At 36.9% G+C, this 17,731-nt stretch overlaps 1 protein-coding gene across 2 annotated transcripts in view; it reads left to right on the forward strand.

Annotated features, from left to right (window-relative positions):
• The window catches only part of OCA2 (OCA2 melanosomal transmembrane protein), a 218,659-nt gene that overhangs the window by 154,993 nt on the left and 45,935 nt on the right, over positions 1 to 17,731 (forward strand). For both annotated transcript variants that reach the window (XM_065075251.1, XM_021287659.2), the window contains exons 20-22: positions 116 to 175; positions 748 to 852; positions 10,930 to 11,023. In XM_065075251.1, coding sequence (XP_064931323.1) covers positions 116 to 175; positions 748 to 852; positions 10,930 to 11,023 — 259 coding nt within the window. The remainder of the gene's footprint in view (positions 1 to 115; positions 176 to 747; positions 853 to 10,929; positions 11,024 to 17,731) is intronic.

Here is a 17,731-nt window from a genome sequence, read left to right on the forward strand (position 1 = left end):
TATCAATGAATTGTGAATGGGAAGGAATTGTTGTATTCTCTTACATCCACTGAAAAAAAGAAACTGCAGTAGATGCTTCACTAGTTGATAACAATGTATTTTATTTTTTTTTTAGGCTTTGGCTAATCTGCACTTAATAGACTACATAGGAGAGCAGACAGCTTTGTTAATAAAGGTTTGTTTAAAACATTTACAGTTTTTTAAGACATAGAGAAAATAGTTTTACTCCAATAGAAAAATGCATAATACTTTCCTTTCGAATTTAATGTTAATGATTGCATTCCTGCATCAGCAGTATCAAGAAAGCATGTTATACTTTGGCATGGGTGATATTTAAAATTTAATATCTGTCTGCAGCCAGAATCAACATAGCTACAAATGCAAAAGGGAAAACTTTTCTGTAGTCTAAAAAAACCCTAAAATATAAAGAGTAAAAGGGGAAAATTTAGAGCTGCACAGTTTATTTCTTGTGTGAAATGCAAGTAGGAGTATAGAAATGTGCAAGTATGAATATTAGAAATAATAGTATTTTGTATTTATATTTGTTCAAATTTTCTTGGCAAAAGAACAATAATAGTATCATTAAATGTTGGGCTGTTTTCATAAAAATGCTTTTCCTATCTTGGAGCCTGAAGGAGTAATAAATGTTGATAAATTAAAACTGTGACGAACATGCCATTATGCCATGGAGGGGACAGAGCAACACCGATCTCATCAACGTTGTAATTTGATCTCTCTCAATTCCAGGGTGTTCCTGAGGACCAGCGCTTGGCGGTGGCCATCATTTTAGTGCTCTGGGTGTCCGCTTTGGCCTCCTCCGCGATCGACAACATCCCCTTCACAGCTACAATGGTACGTGGGTTCTGCACAGACCTTGCACATCCTCCTCCTGGTGCTGGCGAGGGAGCTGAGCTTGCTGACTACAATTTGGGTTTTTCTTCACCTCTTCTGTGTTGTCATTTACTTGATCCCCCAAGACTGAATGTTATTACAAGCTTATTTGTACCGTTTAGGCATCTAGCCGGACATTGCTGCCAGCAGCTACAGTTAACTGTGGAACTAGAGGCGCAGTTTTAACTGTGGTTTTGCACTTTCCTTCTTACATCCACATCCGTGCTGACAAGGAAAATTGTCTTCTTGATGGAAACTGTCGCTATCCATCCGCTGCTATCAATATATTTTCCCTCTATGTACTGTGTAGGTATGTTAATGCTTTTTTAACACCTGAACCTTTTATTGCTACCTTGCTTAAGTAATTAGTTTAAAAACCAGCAAATAAGGTTAAGCATAACAAATGCTTCTTAGTAGCTGAGTTTTAATATCAGAGAAGTATCAAATTATAACAAATTAGGGCATGATCAGATCGGTTTATTCAATCAGGTTCTCTGTTTAAAGTGCAATAATCCCTTCATTATCTCATAGGAATAATTCATTGTTAAAACTTGTTTTCAGCTAAGTCTGATTTTATTCTGCCATTGTTATTGGGTGGTCATGTCCACCCTTAACCTGCATCAAGGTTTAAGACACTTCTTGTTGGGCATATGACAGGTTGGACAGATTTGCAACTGCACTATAAGGATATGTTAATATGGTATTTTGGTTTGATTAGTGTGGTGTTTCCTGTGGAATCATATTGATTTAACAACAGACTGCAAGCAATAAGCATGAAAGGAAAGACTGGTTCAGGATGAGTCACCTTCCAGCAAACACTTCAGGACTACTAAGCAAAAATGTAGAAATCTTAGCTTAGAAGGTTTTGCCTCATATGCAGCCAGTCTATGAAAAACTGGTTTGAATCAATACAAAAAAAAGAACCTGCATGCATATTAACCAGGAGGTCTTTTACAGGTTTTGAAAAGAACTCTCTTTTAAAGGAGTATGTTTTAGAGAATGGGACTAAAATAAGGGAATTTTTTTGGGTGCCTGAAGACCACTTTTGTGTCTTTGCTGGAGGGAAATACAGGTAGGCAGGAAAAGATCCTTGCCAACATACTAGACATTTAAAATGTATACTTTTCCATTCTGTTCTGAGATGAACTTAAGAGACTGTTACTTCTTTTTTTTTAAAATTTATAGCTTGCAGATTCTTACATTAATTGTATGTCAAAAGTGGAAGCTGTAGATCAATATTTTAAAAAGGTAATTGGGATATGAATATATGTGAGCTAGCATTACAAATAATTCTGGGAAACAAACTATTTTATGAATTGAAGTAAAGAAAACATATAAGGAAAATGCTTTCCTAGAAGAATATCTAAGCATTTTCAAAAATTGCTAAGTATCTACATACATAAATTATGATCCTTGCTTACCCGAAAACATAAACGCAACACATTATCTACAGTCTTAAGAACAAAACCTAAATATTTTCAGTTATTTTAAGAAGGAAATGTTTTGGGGTGCAAAATATTCATGTGTTTAAACATTTTGAACACAGTGATGCTTTTCAGCAGCCTTCACCACCAGCATTGTGAAGAACTCTCCCTTACTAAAAAATTCTGAAATTACAATAATTAGATTAGTTTAGTATTTGAAGCATCTTACCCTGAAAATACCTTTTCAGTGCAGCATTGTAATTCAGCAAATTCTTCTTTGCTCTAGACAAAGATAAGCCTGGTATAAACTCACCATCAAAAATGTCAGTACCGCACGGAATTCACATACAGAGGTTGATAAACTGAAATCTCTGCAAAGAGCTCAGAACATAGCAAGTATCTTATGCTGCAGAGGATGCTGCTGAAAGATAATTGCATACAAGAAACAGTGGAATGTGTTTCTAGGGACACTTAGCTCATCATAGGTTGATTGCTTTTATTGTTTCTGTCTTGGTGAAATTTTGTTTCTGTTAAAATAAAAACATTGGAACCGCACAAAGACAAAACAGTCTTCAGAGTATCTTCCAGCTGCTTGTTTCACATAATTTGTCCTGAATGCAAAGATCATGAACTGCCCCAAAACGAGAAGAGGAGATTGAAACTTGCTTGATGAACTGTAATACCCAGACTTTTCCCTTCTCTTTAAGCGTTGGAGAGTAAAGATCCAGCTCCCCAATTAAACATATGTTTATATGAGTGTTTATTGCACTTCATTGCATAAACATGCCTAGCAATCATGATAGGAAAATCAATCATTTTTTGCCAATATGTAAAAAATGTACTGTGGCAAAACATTTTGAGTTTGAGATATACTTTATGACAAACTCCATGAACTCTGACTGTGTGCAAAAGACTATCTTGCCAGCAGGCGATTTAATATATATAGATATATCTGGGATTTGCAAAAAACACCCACAATATATTCTGTGTATATACAATTAATAAACCAGCAGCTTAGTTATTAAGTCTCACACATTTTAATTCTTGAATGGCAAGGGTTTTTTTCATGTTAAATATCCATCCTTCTTGGAAGAATAAATGTAGTGAATCATGCAGTGATGCTCCGCCATTCTATTAATGCTCTCATAGTTTCCCTCCTTTTCCAACAAGCTAAACTCACAATGTCGTTCCTTGACAGGCAGACTTATTCATTTTTAAGGCCTGCACTTTCCTAATATTGTCATTTAAATAGGCATGGATTTCTGCCCTTAGAATGTTAGGTGACATGATTTTATTACCAGTATGCTATTTAGTTTAATTGACGTGTTTTATCACCTGCGTATGCTGGAGCCATCTGTTTATATTTTTCTTTTATTACCAGAACCAAAAATACAGCCATAGTAAACGCCCATTTTAGCTGACTTTAAATACTATTTCCTCAGTATAGTGTGACAAACATTTTCCATGAACCACCTGGCTGGCAAGGTGACTTAGTCTTTCACAGATCTTTGTTAGAAACTGGAAAAATTTTGGCTCAGTATTTATTGCCTCTAAAACTATCAAAGGCTTTTCATTTGCAATACTGAATATTCTGTATGTATCTTACATTCTTAGTGACAGTTTTATTTTTAGGTCTTCCTTATTATCTGCCCTACAAGAGTTTTTTATGTTGTGCATTTAAGTGCTTGACAAAAATGTGACTGGGCCATAGCTGTCTGCAAAGACAGGCCAGTCATCAATAATTTGGGAAGCTACAAATAAGCTTTTTTCTATTAATGCATATTCTCTGCAGTTTTCACAGAAGACATCTTTACCACATGCAGTTCTTAGCAAAGAGTGTGCCGCTAAATCACCTGGTGTTGAGCAGCCATGAATCCCTAAAATAAAGACATGAATTGCTGTTTCATTCTCATTTTGCACAAATAGACAAAATGGGTGCTATGAGCTGATGCCTTCTACTATGTTGCACAGGTATCGGATGAACTTGTCTAAGTTACTCTTCTTGCACAATGGAGATATGCGATTACTTGTACAAGTGTTATCTTTGGGAAGCAGAAATAGCTGAGAGGGCTTCACTCTGCTGTTTTTTATGAGTTTCCTGCCATCCCAGGAGGAGATGCTCACTGGCAGAGAAGGACTAATGCACCTCCTCGTTGGTCTCCTCTTCATATGTCCAGGGTCCAGCTGGTAAAGCTAAATCGTATTTTCTATTTGTATTTCAGAAAGTCTTCATAGGTCCAAAACTTCATCTCCTTTACTGATGGAATGCCATGCTCATGAGAAGCTTTTGTTTTAAATAGGTGAATAGGATAAAGGTCTTGATTCAACTGGTTCTTTGGTAGTTTTGAGTCTTGGAAAAGAGGATGTGACAGCAAGGTGTGAAAATGTCAACTCTTTGGTTATGATTTTACTTACAAAGGATGCAGTCTATGTATCAAAGAAAACGTGAAAGCAAAATATTCAAGGCTCTTCGTTCCACTTTTGTACAAAGAAAACTTGAAGCAACAATGTTTGGGAAGTGTCAAGTAGACCTCTGTCAAGTAGACAACAGAACGGAGATGTGCAACATCACCATCAGTCTCTTTTAACAAAAAAGGACTGCATACCTCAATACAAATGTAAGGATTGTTATGAGAAAACTAATAATATTTAATGAAATTCAGCTTGGTAGTAAATGGTGTATATAATTCTTGTCTAGTTTTAGTTATTTAAAGTAAAAGGTGACCTTTCTTTCTTTTAGAGTGTTTCATCTGGCTTACATTTTCAGGATATTGTTGTAGAGAGCTGAGAGGGAGAAGAAGAAATACACTGTCCTGCAGAATTGTATTTTTTGAGTCTGAATTAGTTTCTACTATCATTAATTGTTGATAGATGAGGTTTTCTCAGGAAGGTGGATGATTTATAACAGTAATACAATCCCATTCAATTTTTAAATGCTTGGAATATTGATTCAAGATTAAAAACTGTGTGAAAGATGAAAATATATACCTTTCTGGTTTTATTATTTTTAGATTTGTAACATATCTTATGTATTTTCACAGTTTATGGTATAAACAAACATTTTCTTCACAAGGTTTGATTTCAATTAGAGTAGTTATGTAAACAAATGTGCCAACATCTGTAGATGCTAGAATAGTTCTTTATGCATGGGCTTACATCCTATATATATACATATGTAAAACACATAACACCCTAAATAGACTCAAGTTTAAAGGCTATTTCCTTTTTGTATCAAGTCTTTGAAGACACTCTCTTTTTTCCAGGTACAATAATTATTTCTTACAATTGCATTTTTCTGTTTTAATACTGGGAGACAGAGAGTCTTATGATGAGTGTGATTTTGTGTAAGGAGGATTTGGCTTTGCTCTGTTAAGCTACATTACTCATTTTATCTAAATCCTGTCAATCAAACAGCAATCTGGAGTAGTTCAGTATCAAACTTTCCAACAAAATCAGCAAGTTTTCTAGAAACTAATCCAACAGAGATTTATCCTGGTAAGATTTTTGAAATAAAGAGTATAAAGAATCAAATATATTCTCCTGATAAAACATTATTATTTTCCTGCTAATATTGATAATGATGCCGTTTACACAATCTGAAGAGGGGATAATTAAGGAAACAAGAGGATTCATGAGCTTTAATGTGTGGGTTTTTATTTGTTTTGTTTTGTTTTTCTCTTTTTCTCTCTGTTGAGGGACAGCCGTTCTTACAACCATGAAAAAATCTGCATCCCAATAAATTAAATCAATATGGCAGGATATTTGTACAATATGTGTCACAGTCAACTATACCAGAGTTGGCAAAGTATCCTAGCTTGGAGTGTTTCTGATGCTATTGTAATGCTTACGACTTGAATCAGAAAGAGTTGTGGAACTTACGAGGACAGGCTGAGAGAGTTGGAATTGTTCAGCCAGGAGAAGAGAAGGCTTTGATGAGACCTTACTGCGGTCTTTCAGTACTTAAAAAGAGGCCTACAAGAGAGATGGGGACAGACCTTTTAGCAGGACCTGCTGAAATAGGACAAGGGGCAATGGTTTAAACTAAAAGAAGAGAAATTCAGGCAAGACATGAGGAAGAAATTTTTTGCACTGAGGGTGGTGAAACACTGGCCCAGGTTGCTGAGAGAGGTGGTAGATGCCCCATCCCTGGAGACATTCCAGGCCAGGCTGGACGGGGCTCTGAGCAACCCGATCTAGTTGAAGATGTCCCTGCTCATTGCAGGCAGCTGGACTAGATGATCTTTGAAGGTCCTTTATAGCTGAAACTATTCTATGATTCTATAACCAACTCAGTTTTTCAAAAACATTGAAAGCTACGGTGAAAAGTTTCCTTCTAACCTTTTTATATTTTGCATTTCTCTCTTTAGTTTTTTAGTACTCAGGTTGACTATAACAGTAGATGAAACTGAGGTGTGGGATATTGGTAGAGCAAAAATGTTACCTAACACATAATTGCATAAACAAATGTGAAAATGTTAAAGGTGATTTTTGGGAAAACAGAAAGCAGGTTCCTTTGTAACTGAGTCTGTGCATACTCCTTTTCTATTTAAAATGTAAATGGTCAAGCAAGGAGAAATGTCCACTGGCTTTAAGTGCTTTGCATCTTACTGGTGATTATGTTTCTTAATTCTTCAATTTTTTGGAGCAGGGCAGTTCTTGGGATGGAAATAAGTACAATTTCTTTGCATTATGTCTAGTTTTAGGCCGAAATAATTAGATGCCAGTGACTTTTGGAGACACCGTGCCATACAGATGTCACACAGGATAATCCATAATGTTTGCCAAAAAAATAGTGTACATTATGGACCAACTAAATATTTCTCTCTGAAAAACTAGAAATTTAACTGAATGTTTTGCACTGATCTTTCATCCTCGTATTCAAAACTGAAGCTTATGGTGAAGCATTCCTTGTTAGAAATACCTTTTATTTACAAAGGGTATTTTCATGCTAAATCTAACTTCAAGCATGTGTCAGAAGTCTGTAGGACTTCTGTTCCCTTTACGACTTATAACTGTTATTCTTTGGTAGAGATGAATTCCTTTAAGTATGTGAATATTCAATTTAAGTGTACAAAAACATGTATTGATAAGACAAGTTTCAATGTTTGTCCTCTGCCCGAAAAATTCATGGAAGCAGAGCTTCCTGATCTAGCCCTACTACCTGTTAATGTGCTTGTGAGTAGGACATCACTAGCGATAATTTTAACACAGATGATTAATTATTACAAAGTAATTTCAAAAGAATTCACAGTGTTTTTAAAAACAATGTTACGTCAAGGACAGAACAATGAAACCAATGCAGTTAAGTGCATATTTGGGCTCCTAAAATACTTTGCTGAATTTAAAAAAATTAAGAAATGAAGATACAAGCACATTACACCATTGCACCTTCTCTTGGTACTTTGCAATGTATCTTTGTGTTTAAAAGAAGACACAGTAAGTTGAAACCTTTGTGCAGCGACTTTCTTCTGGGCAGTTTCTGTGTCTTCACTGAACAGATTTACACGACATGGAGAGCTCCTGATGCTGAGCTCCTTTATTAAAAAGAGAGGCAAATATTCTGATGGGAGTATTATGCATATAGGACTGCAAATACCATGTTTATGGACTTTCTGCCTGGGATCTCTGTTTTGCTTCCCTCTTCTCCTGTCCTTCACAGCACTGTAATTAGGGAGGGGGCTTCTGGAGGGTTGTAGAAGCTCTGCTTTCTGCATGGTTCTCACCTGGAGGGTGTGAAAATGGCATTACTTGCTCTGCACTTGGGAGCTGGCAAATACCGGCTTTAGGATTGACCTCAACAGCAAGCAAATAGGATTATAATTTTAATCTCCTCTGCCTAACCACCTTCTCTGTACTGTGCAAAGCATGCACACGGAGTCGCCTAATTTAAAAAGCTTTTGCTAGTCTGCACAGTTCATGATTGTGTCCTGCAACAATTGAGTTACTGTAGTGCATCAGGATACTTGCAAATAAATCTGGGGAACTAAATAACTGGTTTGGGTTCTCTGATCAAAATTATATAGCAGGAAAAGGTGGTTTATTTAGGTTGAGCAAGACAGTTTATCCTGTGATTTTAGTATTTGTGTTTGAATTTTGTTTTATGTTAAAATATGACATTGTTTAGCAATAAATACAACTGCAGTTTGAATTGCGTATCATGTTCTGGCAGCGATGGTTTGAGAGAAGAAAAGTTTGTGAGAGAAATTAAACCTTTCATGACTTTCATGGAAAAAAAAACAGATAAGCAAGTTTGCTGATGACACCAAGCTGGGAGGAGTGGCTGACACACCAGAAGGCTGTGCTGCCATCCAGTGGGACCTGTACAGGCTGGAGAGCTGGGCGGGGAAAAATTTAATGAAATATAACAAGGGCAAGTGTAGAATCTTGCATCTGGGCAGGAACAACCCCAGGTTCCAGTATAGGTTGGGAAATGACCTGTTGGAGAACAGTGTAGGGAAAAGGGACCTGGGGGTCCTGGTGGACAGCAGGATGACCGTGAGCCAGAATTGTGCCCTTGTGGCCAGGAAGGCCAATGGCATCCTGGGGTGTATTAGAAGGGGGGTGGTTAGTAGGTCGAGAGACGTTCTTCTCCTCTTCTACTCTGCCCTGGTGAGACCACACCTGGAATATTGTGTCCAGTTCTGGGCCCCTCAGTTCAAGGACGACTAAAGAGTCCAGCACAGAGCCACAAAAACGATTAAGGGAGTGGAGCATCTCCCTTATGAGGAAAGGCTGAGGGAGCTGGGTCTCTTTAGCTTGGAGAAGAGGAGACTGAGGGGTGACCTCATTCATGTTTATAAATATGTAAAGAAAGGTTAAGTGTCACAAGAATGGAACTAGGCTCTTCTCAGCGACGACCAATGATAGGACAAGGGGCAGTGGGTATAAAATGGAACACAGGAGGTTCCACTTAATTATGAGAAGAAACTTCTTCACAGTGAGGATAACAGAACACTGAAACAGGCTGCCCAGGGGGCTTGTGGAGTCTTTTTCTCTGGAGATATTCAAAACCCGCCTGAACACATTCTTGTGTAGCCTCCTCTAGGTGTTCCTGCTCCAGCAGGGGGATTGGACTAGATAATCTTTTGAGGTCCCTTCCATTCCCTAACATTCTGTGATTCTGTGATTCTGTGATTCTAATATGTTGGGCATGCTGAAGCTTCTTCAGACCTTAAAATTGAAACATACATTTTTGGGCAATTCAATAATAATTGTTTCAATATTAACTCATGCAGATGAATCAATTAACAGAATTTAAAAGGGATGATTAACACCACTGACAGGAGGGAAGAGAAAAGGGTTGTAATTCTTCATAAAGCCTGCATATTGCACCATACCAAAAGAAAACACACAGTCAGTAGAGGTGAGCGTCAGTCAGAGCAAACATTTTTCAGGAAGCAGCTATTTCATGTCTGAAATCATACCCCTTGTGATAGACCTGTGAAATACATTCAAATGACAAATTGAAGGATTAAAAGTCTTTTGTTCACTCTATTCACCACTGAAAATCCTAGATTCTGAAAAAGCATTAATTTTAAGGCATATCACAGTTATTTCCACAAATCCTTTCCTGCTTGATCTCTTGCTGTTCTATGTTTGCTTATTCTTTCTGTCCCCCTTTGGTCCCATAAACCTCTGTACACATTAAAAACAGGTTAATAACATTATCACCTCTCTCCTTGCTAATGACTTTCTCTCCACAGGTACTGATTGCACCTTTCTTTCAAACCAAGTGGTTACACAATTCAGTTGAACACAAACCAGTTTTTCCCAACTAAGGTGAAAGTTGTTTAGATTTGAAGGGTGTTACTGAGTAAGATCTGGTGCTACTAGAAAACCTGCCTGGTCTATTTTTGGGCTCTATACCAATTGCCTAATGAAGTCTATTATGTCTCCCTACAAGTCTCATTTGACATTTCAGGGGGTTTATTTTATTTTATTTTATTTGCTAAAATGATTAAATGAAACTCATAAAACTTGCAAACGTTTCCCAGTGAGCTAAATCTACGTTCTCTGGTAAACAGAAAGTAAAATAGCTCAGCACTTCTTATGAATTCAGAAGCCTGCTACATTGTTCTTCCTCAGTTTTTCCCTATCGGATCAGACACTTTCATTATAACTAGCCTTCAGGATTTTTTTAGTTATTGGCACATGGTCTACAGGCGTCTTGATGGTGAAGGTCTGGGCATCTCTGACAGCTGCGTTCAGCAGGAAGAGGAGATATTGCTCTGTCCCTTAGGTTTCAAGAAATGGAGGGGGAATTTATCTGTAGTCACTTGCAGATCCCTGTTGAACCAGAAGGATCTAATGAGAGGCACTTATAACCTAACAAGATTCTCAGTTTTCTTAGCAGTGCCTGTGTCAGGCTTGGCATAACGCTGCAGATACCTTCTCTGTGGCTTGTGGTACTAGCACAGTAAGGAAAAATGAGCAGAGATTGAGAATATGATGCAGAGATACTAAGTAAAAAGAAAAAAGACAGAGAAAAAAACCCCAAAACACCCACAAGTTATTCTTTGGACTTACTGGTGGTTTAATTTGTTTACTTGAATGAATTTTATTTATGTTTTGCTGATGGTCGGATGTCTCCTGACTATCTCTTCTTAAACCACAGATTCCTGTGCTTCTCAACCTGAGTAAAGATCCTGATGTTAACTTGCCTATGAAACCATTAATCTTCTCATTGGCCATGGGTGCATGCCTTGGAGGTAAGAGTTTATCTGAGAAAGCTGACAAAAGGTAATAGCTATGCAATTATAGCATGTATAAACTTGCACAATAGGTTCAATGATTTTATTATGCAAAAGCATAGGGAGGGCCTGATCCAGCCTCTTTTGACTTCAAAGGACTCCTGAATAAGGATCCAAGCCACTGCCTGCTGCTACAATAGGATTTTTGCAGTCAGTGTTTGAAGGCTGCATCTGCATAAAGTATAGACACACAAAGCAGCAGTCCAGATGGTGCTTATAGGATTCTGATCTTTTGTGAGAGAAAATACAAAGATACATTTAGCTTTCAGAATAGGGACCCATCATTGCTCTTTGAAGAGATGTAGAAAATGCATAATAATTGAGATCTGAAGGTTTGATCCAAAGTCTGCTGAAGTCACTGGGAGGTTTTCTGTCTGATTCACAGAAATGGTTTGAGTATCCATTTGCTCACCTGTTTAGCATCCCTTACTCTAAGGAAAGTCTTTTTGAAGCCTTTGGGAAATGTACCTCTGATAATGAAAGCTAATAACCATTCTCCTAGTACCTATCTTGGTATTAACTGAGGTTTCTTGCATTGTCAGTGCATTAGCACAGAACAAGCAGGTGGTTTCATTACTTTTTTTTTTTTTTAACTGAAAAGGTATCATGTATATATTGTAGGCCCAGGTTTTCCCCCCTATTTGTTATAACAATAACAGAGAATAGTCATTCATTAGCTTTTAAATTGAAGTTTAAACTTGATTATTTTTTTTTACATTTTGCAAGTGGCTTATGAAGGTGTTGCAACTCTTCCAAGCAGCAAGTGTACTAAGTGTAATTAAAATGTGTAAGTTTTTAATGAGAAAGAAAGGTTTGTGGTTTTTTTTGTGTCTTTTTTTTTTTTTTTTCTTTTTTTTATGACTGAGAAGTTTAATGCTAATTGCATTGTATTGGGCTGTGGCTGGATCCCTAAATATTTAGGTAGTCAGGTTAAATAAAGTTAAAATGGACAAAACAGTATTCTGCAATGAGTCCATGCCTTCTCCCCCTCTATGCCCCTCCACATAGTTTCCTTGACTTTACAGAGATTAAACCTAAAACTAGTTTTGCCTGTAATAGAAGTTCATTTATTTAGCTACCTGATTGCTAGTGCCAGTGACCTTAATACCTAACAAAGATCATAATGATGTAATTTAGAGACCGAATTTTAAGAGCATGTTGCAAAGGCAGGACAATTTATATCAAACAACAGTTGTTCATTGGAGGAATATCATTTTGTACTCATAATTACTCATCATTATATTGTGGCTTTGATCTGTTCCTCTTTAAAACCGGTGTTTTGAATAATCAGAATATTTTTATATAGACGTTTGCCATAAAAACAATCTTTCTTCACAATTTGCTAATCACCGAACATATTCTGATTTCATTAAACCCTCCGATGAACAAAACAATGAAAAAGACAACAACAAAACCTCATAAGGAATATAAAGTTGGTGAGTTTATGCTGACATATTCTGAGTGGGAGGTATTTCACCAGCCTTGGAGCCTTTACAAATCTCAGCCAATTTTCCTAAAGTATCAGTTATAATCTTAACCCAAATTATTTTAATTTAATTTGTTGAAGGAGTTCTGGGATTTTAACAGTGACTTCTGTGTGTATGCACTATGAGACAAAAGTAAAAATATAAATAGTACCATGGGAATTATTTTAATTAAAGGCGCTAAAGATCCATAGGAAGTGCCCAGGTATTCAGCTAGGCTCCATACAAATATTTGGATAAAAAGTTAGAAGATTATCATTTTTAGCAAAAGCTTAAACTTTCCAGATTGTGCTCTATTACAATAAAGCTGAGCACATGCTGAGTTATACTGGTCTCATAAGAGTGTTGGCCTGAAAACTAATATGCTTCTGACTTTCCCATGTCAAAACTAAAAGCTAAAGGACAGCATCTTGTTTTTAAGGAAACAAAAGCGTAGAAAAGCTTTTGCTTTGAAGGGTTTCACAGCCCCCAAATGTGGGGGAAAAGGGATTTTTTTTTTTTTTAAAGGAAGTATTGATGACCTTTAAAAATTATTTCCAAAAGAAAAGTCTTATCAGCACTGAAGTAGTGTGAAAGAATCCTCAAGGTAGGCTAATCCCACTGTGGAAGGGGTAGATGACAATTATATCATTACTGCCTGCTGCTTAAGGCAAAAGGTTGGACCTTATCACTGCTTATGCAACCAAAGATGTTTTGCAGAAGAGTCTGAAAAAAATAACACATTATAACTACAAATTTCAGGGTTAGTTGTTTACTAAATAATGCGGAGCTTCAATTCTTGTCATTTGGTAGCATTTCTGGGGTTCAGAGTAAACACTGATGTATGCTTATGTGTCCATGAAGAGAGAGTCACCATTTACGCGTCTTGGAAAATGCCATGAAACGTTTTGTCCTGAAAATTCTCCAGTGGATGCAATTACTTTTTTCTATTGTCACAAAGTGCACAGGTAGCCATGGGTTTGGAAGATGATAAGATGAGGAAAGACAGTAATTTTCCTTCACTGCTTTAGCTGTTTTCCTGGAAACGAAAGAAGGCATGATCAGTCTCAAGCAAGATGCAGAGACCTTTGCCAGTATAACTGCCACATTGTTGTCATCTTCAGCAGTGTCTCCCAAAAGAGAGCGCTGCTGCTATCAAATTTCTGTCTTTCATGGCATTGGGCTCAGACATAAGGTGTAAACGAATACTGTGTCGAAGCTCTTTGCTCTGCAAAATGTGTCTCTGAAAGTGAGAAAGGATGAAAAATCCTGTCTCTTATTCAAGGAAGCTGAGAACAGTCAGTGGTGGACACGGGCAATTCCTGATTAGATGGTCACAATTTGGAAATCTTTGGGTCTTCCTTTGAGTTTGCCAGTGCTATTCTGGCAGAAGTTTTCTTGCTCATGTCTGGTCAATCTTACACAGTTAAGAAATAAATGTGATTGATAGTTTTTTTTCAGGGGATCTGGTTCTGGAAACTCAGGTTTATATCTGTCCCACCTATCTTTAAGAACTTAAATTGAGTGGTAAGTTAGGAGTCTGGCTGCTCCAGGCTTTCTGGTGATGGGTAGACCAGCATGTCCAGGAGATAGATGTTTTTTCATCCACTGAAAATGCCAGATGGTCTGTGCAGAGAACATCAGAGCACCTCACATGCAGAACTTCAGTAGCTGTGAGGAATGCCCAAAAACAGGTCAAACTAATTCGGACTTCTGAATGATGAATGACCCAATTAGTTCATGCCTGTCTGGGCATTAATGATCATGTTAAGTACTAGCTGGCAAAATTGTATTTCTCATCCTTTTTTTTATGTACTATCTGCCAGGATTTCAATTATGTTTTTGCCATGAAGGGAAGGAAAACAGGAAGTTTAAAATAAACTAAAGGAAATTAACAAGGAATTCACTTGTTTTCTGTGGTGAATCTGTGATGAATCTGCGTCTGTATTTCTTTTGTGGGTGAGGATATTGAATAAAGCTTTATTTGTTAAGGCTTCCTATTCTAGTACATGACAAAATTATGGCACCTCTTGAAACTGAGTTATATTGATCTTCCAAAAGCATCTAGGGAATGCTACCCTAAAATTTTGGAGGATAAATGAAGATTGCTAGCTTCAGTAATTTCAGAGCAAGAGGAGATTTAGTTGCATGGCTTCTATTGGCTCATAAGTTTTAAAATAACAGGAAATAAAGATTCAACTCAATTTGAGTAAGTACACAGCCAGAAATCCATCTGTTAAGACCGTTCAATTGTGTAGAAGCAAATTCTTCACTGAGATGGAGAGGCTATAGCTAAGATATTATTTGAAGGGTCTTTTTACATCTGACATTTAAAGAGTTGGCATGTATTTGTCTTTTTATCTCTTTCTTTTTTTTTTTTTTTTTTTCATGATTTATAGAAAGTATGTTTTGGAAAAGAAAAAAAGGAGCTTGAGCTAAAAAATGATTGAGTTCGTATTTGAAAGTCCTTACCTTTTGAGTTTTCAGTTGCTATTGTAGAAAAGTGCAGTAAATATCTCTGCTGCAGTGACCATCACTAAAGTCCAAAGGGAATATTTTCTGCAGTGTATAGTTTTTCAATATTTTTCTTCTCTGTGTATTTTCCTGGAGGATGACACCAGAAAGTCATAATTGACACACTCTTGCAGAAAGAAGCAATCTCTACGATGCATACAGCTGTGTCGTTTTGGCCACACAATCTCAGTTGTAGGCTCTGCTTCAAGAAAGCAAGTAGGAGAAGGGGACAGCTGGCTCTTTTCTTCTAACTTTACAGGGTCAAAATCCAGGTGCGAACAAAATCCATAATCCACAGGACACTGTGCTAATTACAGCTATTAAAGGAGTGCAACCCACAGTGTAGCTAAACAGTTGGATTCCTCTCAGTGGTCCAGCACTACAGCTATTCTGTCTCTTGGCACCCCTCCTTTGGTCCCCTGTGCACATGGGGTCTTGCACAGTGGAGTATCACTGATTTATTATTCCTGCTGATCCTGCTCAATAAAATCCTAAACTAGTTCTAAAGCTCCAGACACAATTAAGGTATAAACCTAGAAATATTATTTATATTCCTGAACCAGCCCTCCTTCTTTGCAATATGAGGGAAAAGTGGTAGCCTTCAATAAAACGTAAAATGTATTAAAATACAGAATGATTAATACTATGAAAAAAGCACAACTGTACATCCTTCAAAGTTCTTTTACAGTTACAATAGATCAAATTTGTATAACAATTTTCAATTTGAAAGATTCAAAAAGTATATTAACAACTGAATGTATGTAGTAAAAATATAGCACTTATTAAAGAGGACCACTATTCAGATTTGGTTTTGAACTTAATTGTTGCATACAATATGTAATTGAATCTATAGGAAGAAGTTTTAGTGAAGAGAATGTCTTTACATGAGCCTGAATTTAAGCAGGTCACTGATACTGAAAGTTCCTATTGTTTCTGAAGGCCATTGTAGTCTTTCAGTGACGAGAAATCCTGGGGCTCAGTTTTATGACTTGTCAGCTAGATAGCCCTGATTTAGATAAATATTTTATCTATGGATAAACAACTCATAATCCAAATCAAAGGGTGGTATTTTGGGGAATGGGATTGACTTGAGACCTTTCGAAAGAAAAGGATGTTGCTGCCCCTGACTTTGAACAGTAGGCAAAACAAGGAAATTTAGGAAATGTCTCTCAGTTTTTTTCTAAAGAACTCAGTGCAGTCTTTAGCAGTGCCTCTATATTGTACAGATCGAGAAGCAAAATAAAGCAGGTATTTTGTGTGTCTTACACTAAATATCTGATTTACGTTTTGAATATACTTTGCATTGTGTCTATGATGTTTGCAACAATGGAATAAGTAACACAGACTTAAATAGTGATTGCTATCCAACCATTCAATGGCAGTTCTAGTCGCTTGTTCTTAATGAAGAACTTATTCAGGTGTTAAATGAAAATTTTGGGGTTTTGTTGCAGCATGAAGAACAACATCATCAGATATAAGCACAAGGATTCTTTTCTCTCTATTGATATTTGAGTACCAAAACTGTCCTCTTGCAGTTTTCTGGAACAGCCAGCAAGTGTAACATTTTATAAAAATCCACCTGCTGTTTTCCTTAGCTCTTTCACAACATTCAAACTCTGGGCTATATTCATACTTTTTCAGCATGAAGTCCCTGAAGCCCAGCAGTTCTGTAAAACGCTTGGTGTAAGAGCCAGCCTCATTACCAGAGCCCTCGCAGCTAAAGTAGATTCTCTAATCTTTAAGACTACCAAAGATAATCCTCTGTGTCATGGAGGATCTACAGAAGAAAGTTGTGAATGTGGGATGTAAAAACAGCTAAAACTGAGTGTGTACCATTGATAGATGTACCTTTGTCTGTGTCCAGGCAATATCAGAGGCTTGTTTGCCCTTAAGACACTGAGTTAATAAGGAAAAAAAAACCAAACGTATTGAACCTTGTCAATTTTTCTGAGCAAGGACATTTTTCTAAGTCTGGAAAGAGCTACCTTGGCAGACATGCATATATAGTTGTATATATGTTATTAAGGATGAAATATGAAGTATATGGGGTAAAGGATGCTGTTTCACCTATACTGATGAGGATTTATTGTTTCAATGATAAATCTTAGATTTTAAAATGGAAAGGAAGAGAGCTTTCTGTAACATGTAGAATTCTGTTCTATTTTATATTGATTTAGAAAAATAGCATAATGATCAGAGATGACATCGAAGACTCCTACAAAGCATATGTGCAGTTTTGTTTAATTATATTTACTTGCTTTGTGCATTTGTCTATCATAAATTACAGAAGGTTCTTTCCAGAAGCCTTGGCCACTTCTGTTTTCAGAATAATATAGAACATTCAAACTCATTATGTTGTATTGGTGAGTTGCTGCAATACAGGAATACAGACTCTGCATAGTTGTCAGAGGAAGAGGTATATTCTGTTAGAAGGTAGCACTCAGACTATCAGACGGAACAAGACAGTGGAGCTATAGTAAGCTTCAAAACGCTGAAGTGCAGAAGATAATAACAGACTATCTACTTTCCTTCCTCTGTAGACACTTTCCAGACAATATCCCCTCTTCTGTATCTTGAGTGGTGCAGCAGAGAAGAGAAAATAATCTCAGCCTGCAATATCCATATTGATTTATATTGATGAATTAGAAGCTCTGTATGATGCTAAAGAAAGTTATAATCACGCCCTAAA

This window comes from Columba livia, chromosome 1 (assembly GCF_036013475.1).
Source record: "Columba livia isolate bColLiv1 breed racing homer chromosome 1, bColLiv1.pat.W.v2, whole genome shotgun sequence".
Lineage (NCBI taxonomy): Eukaryota > Metazoa > Chordata > Aves > Columbiformes > Columbidae > Columba > Columba livia.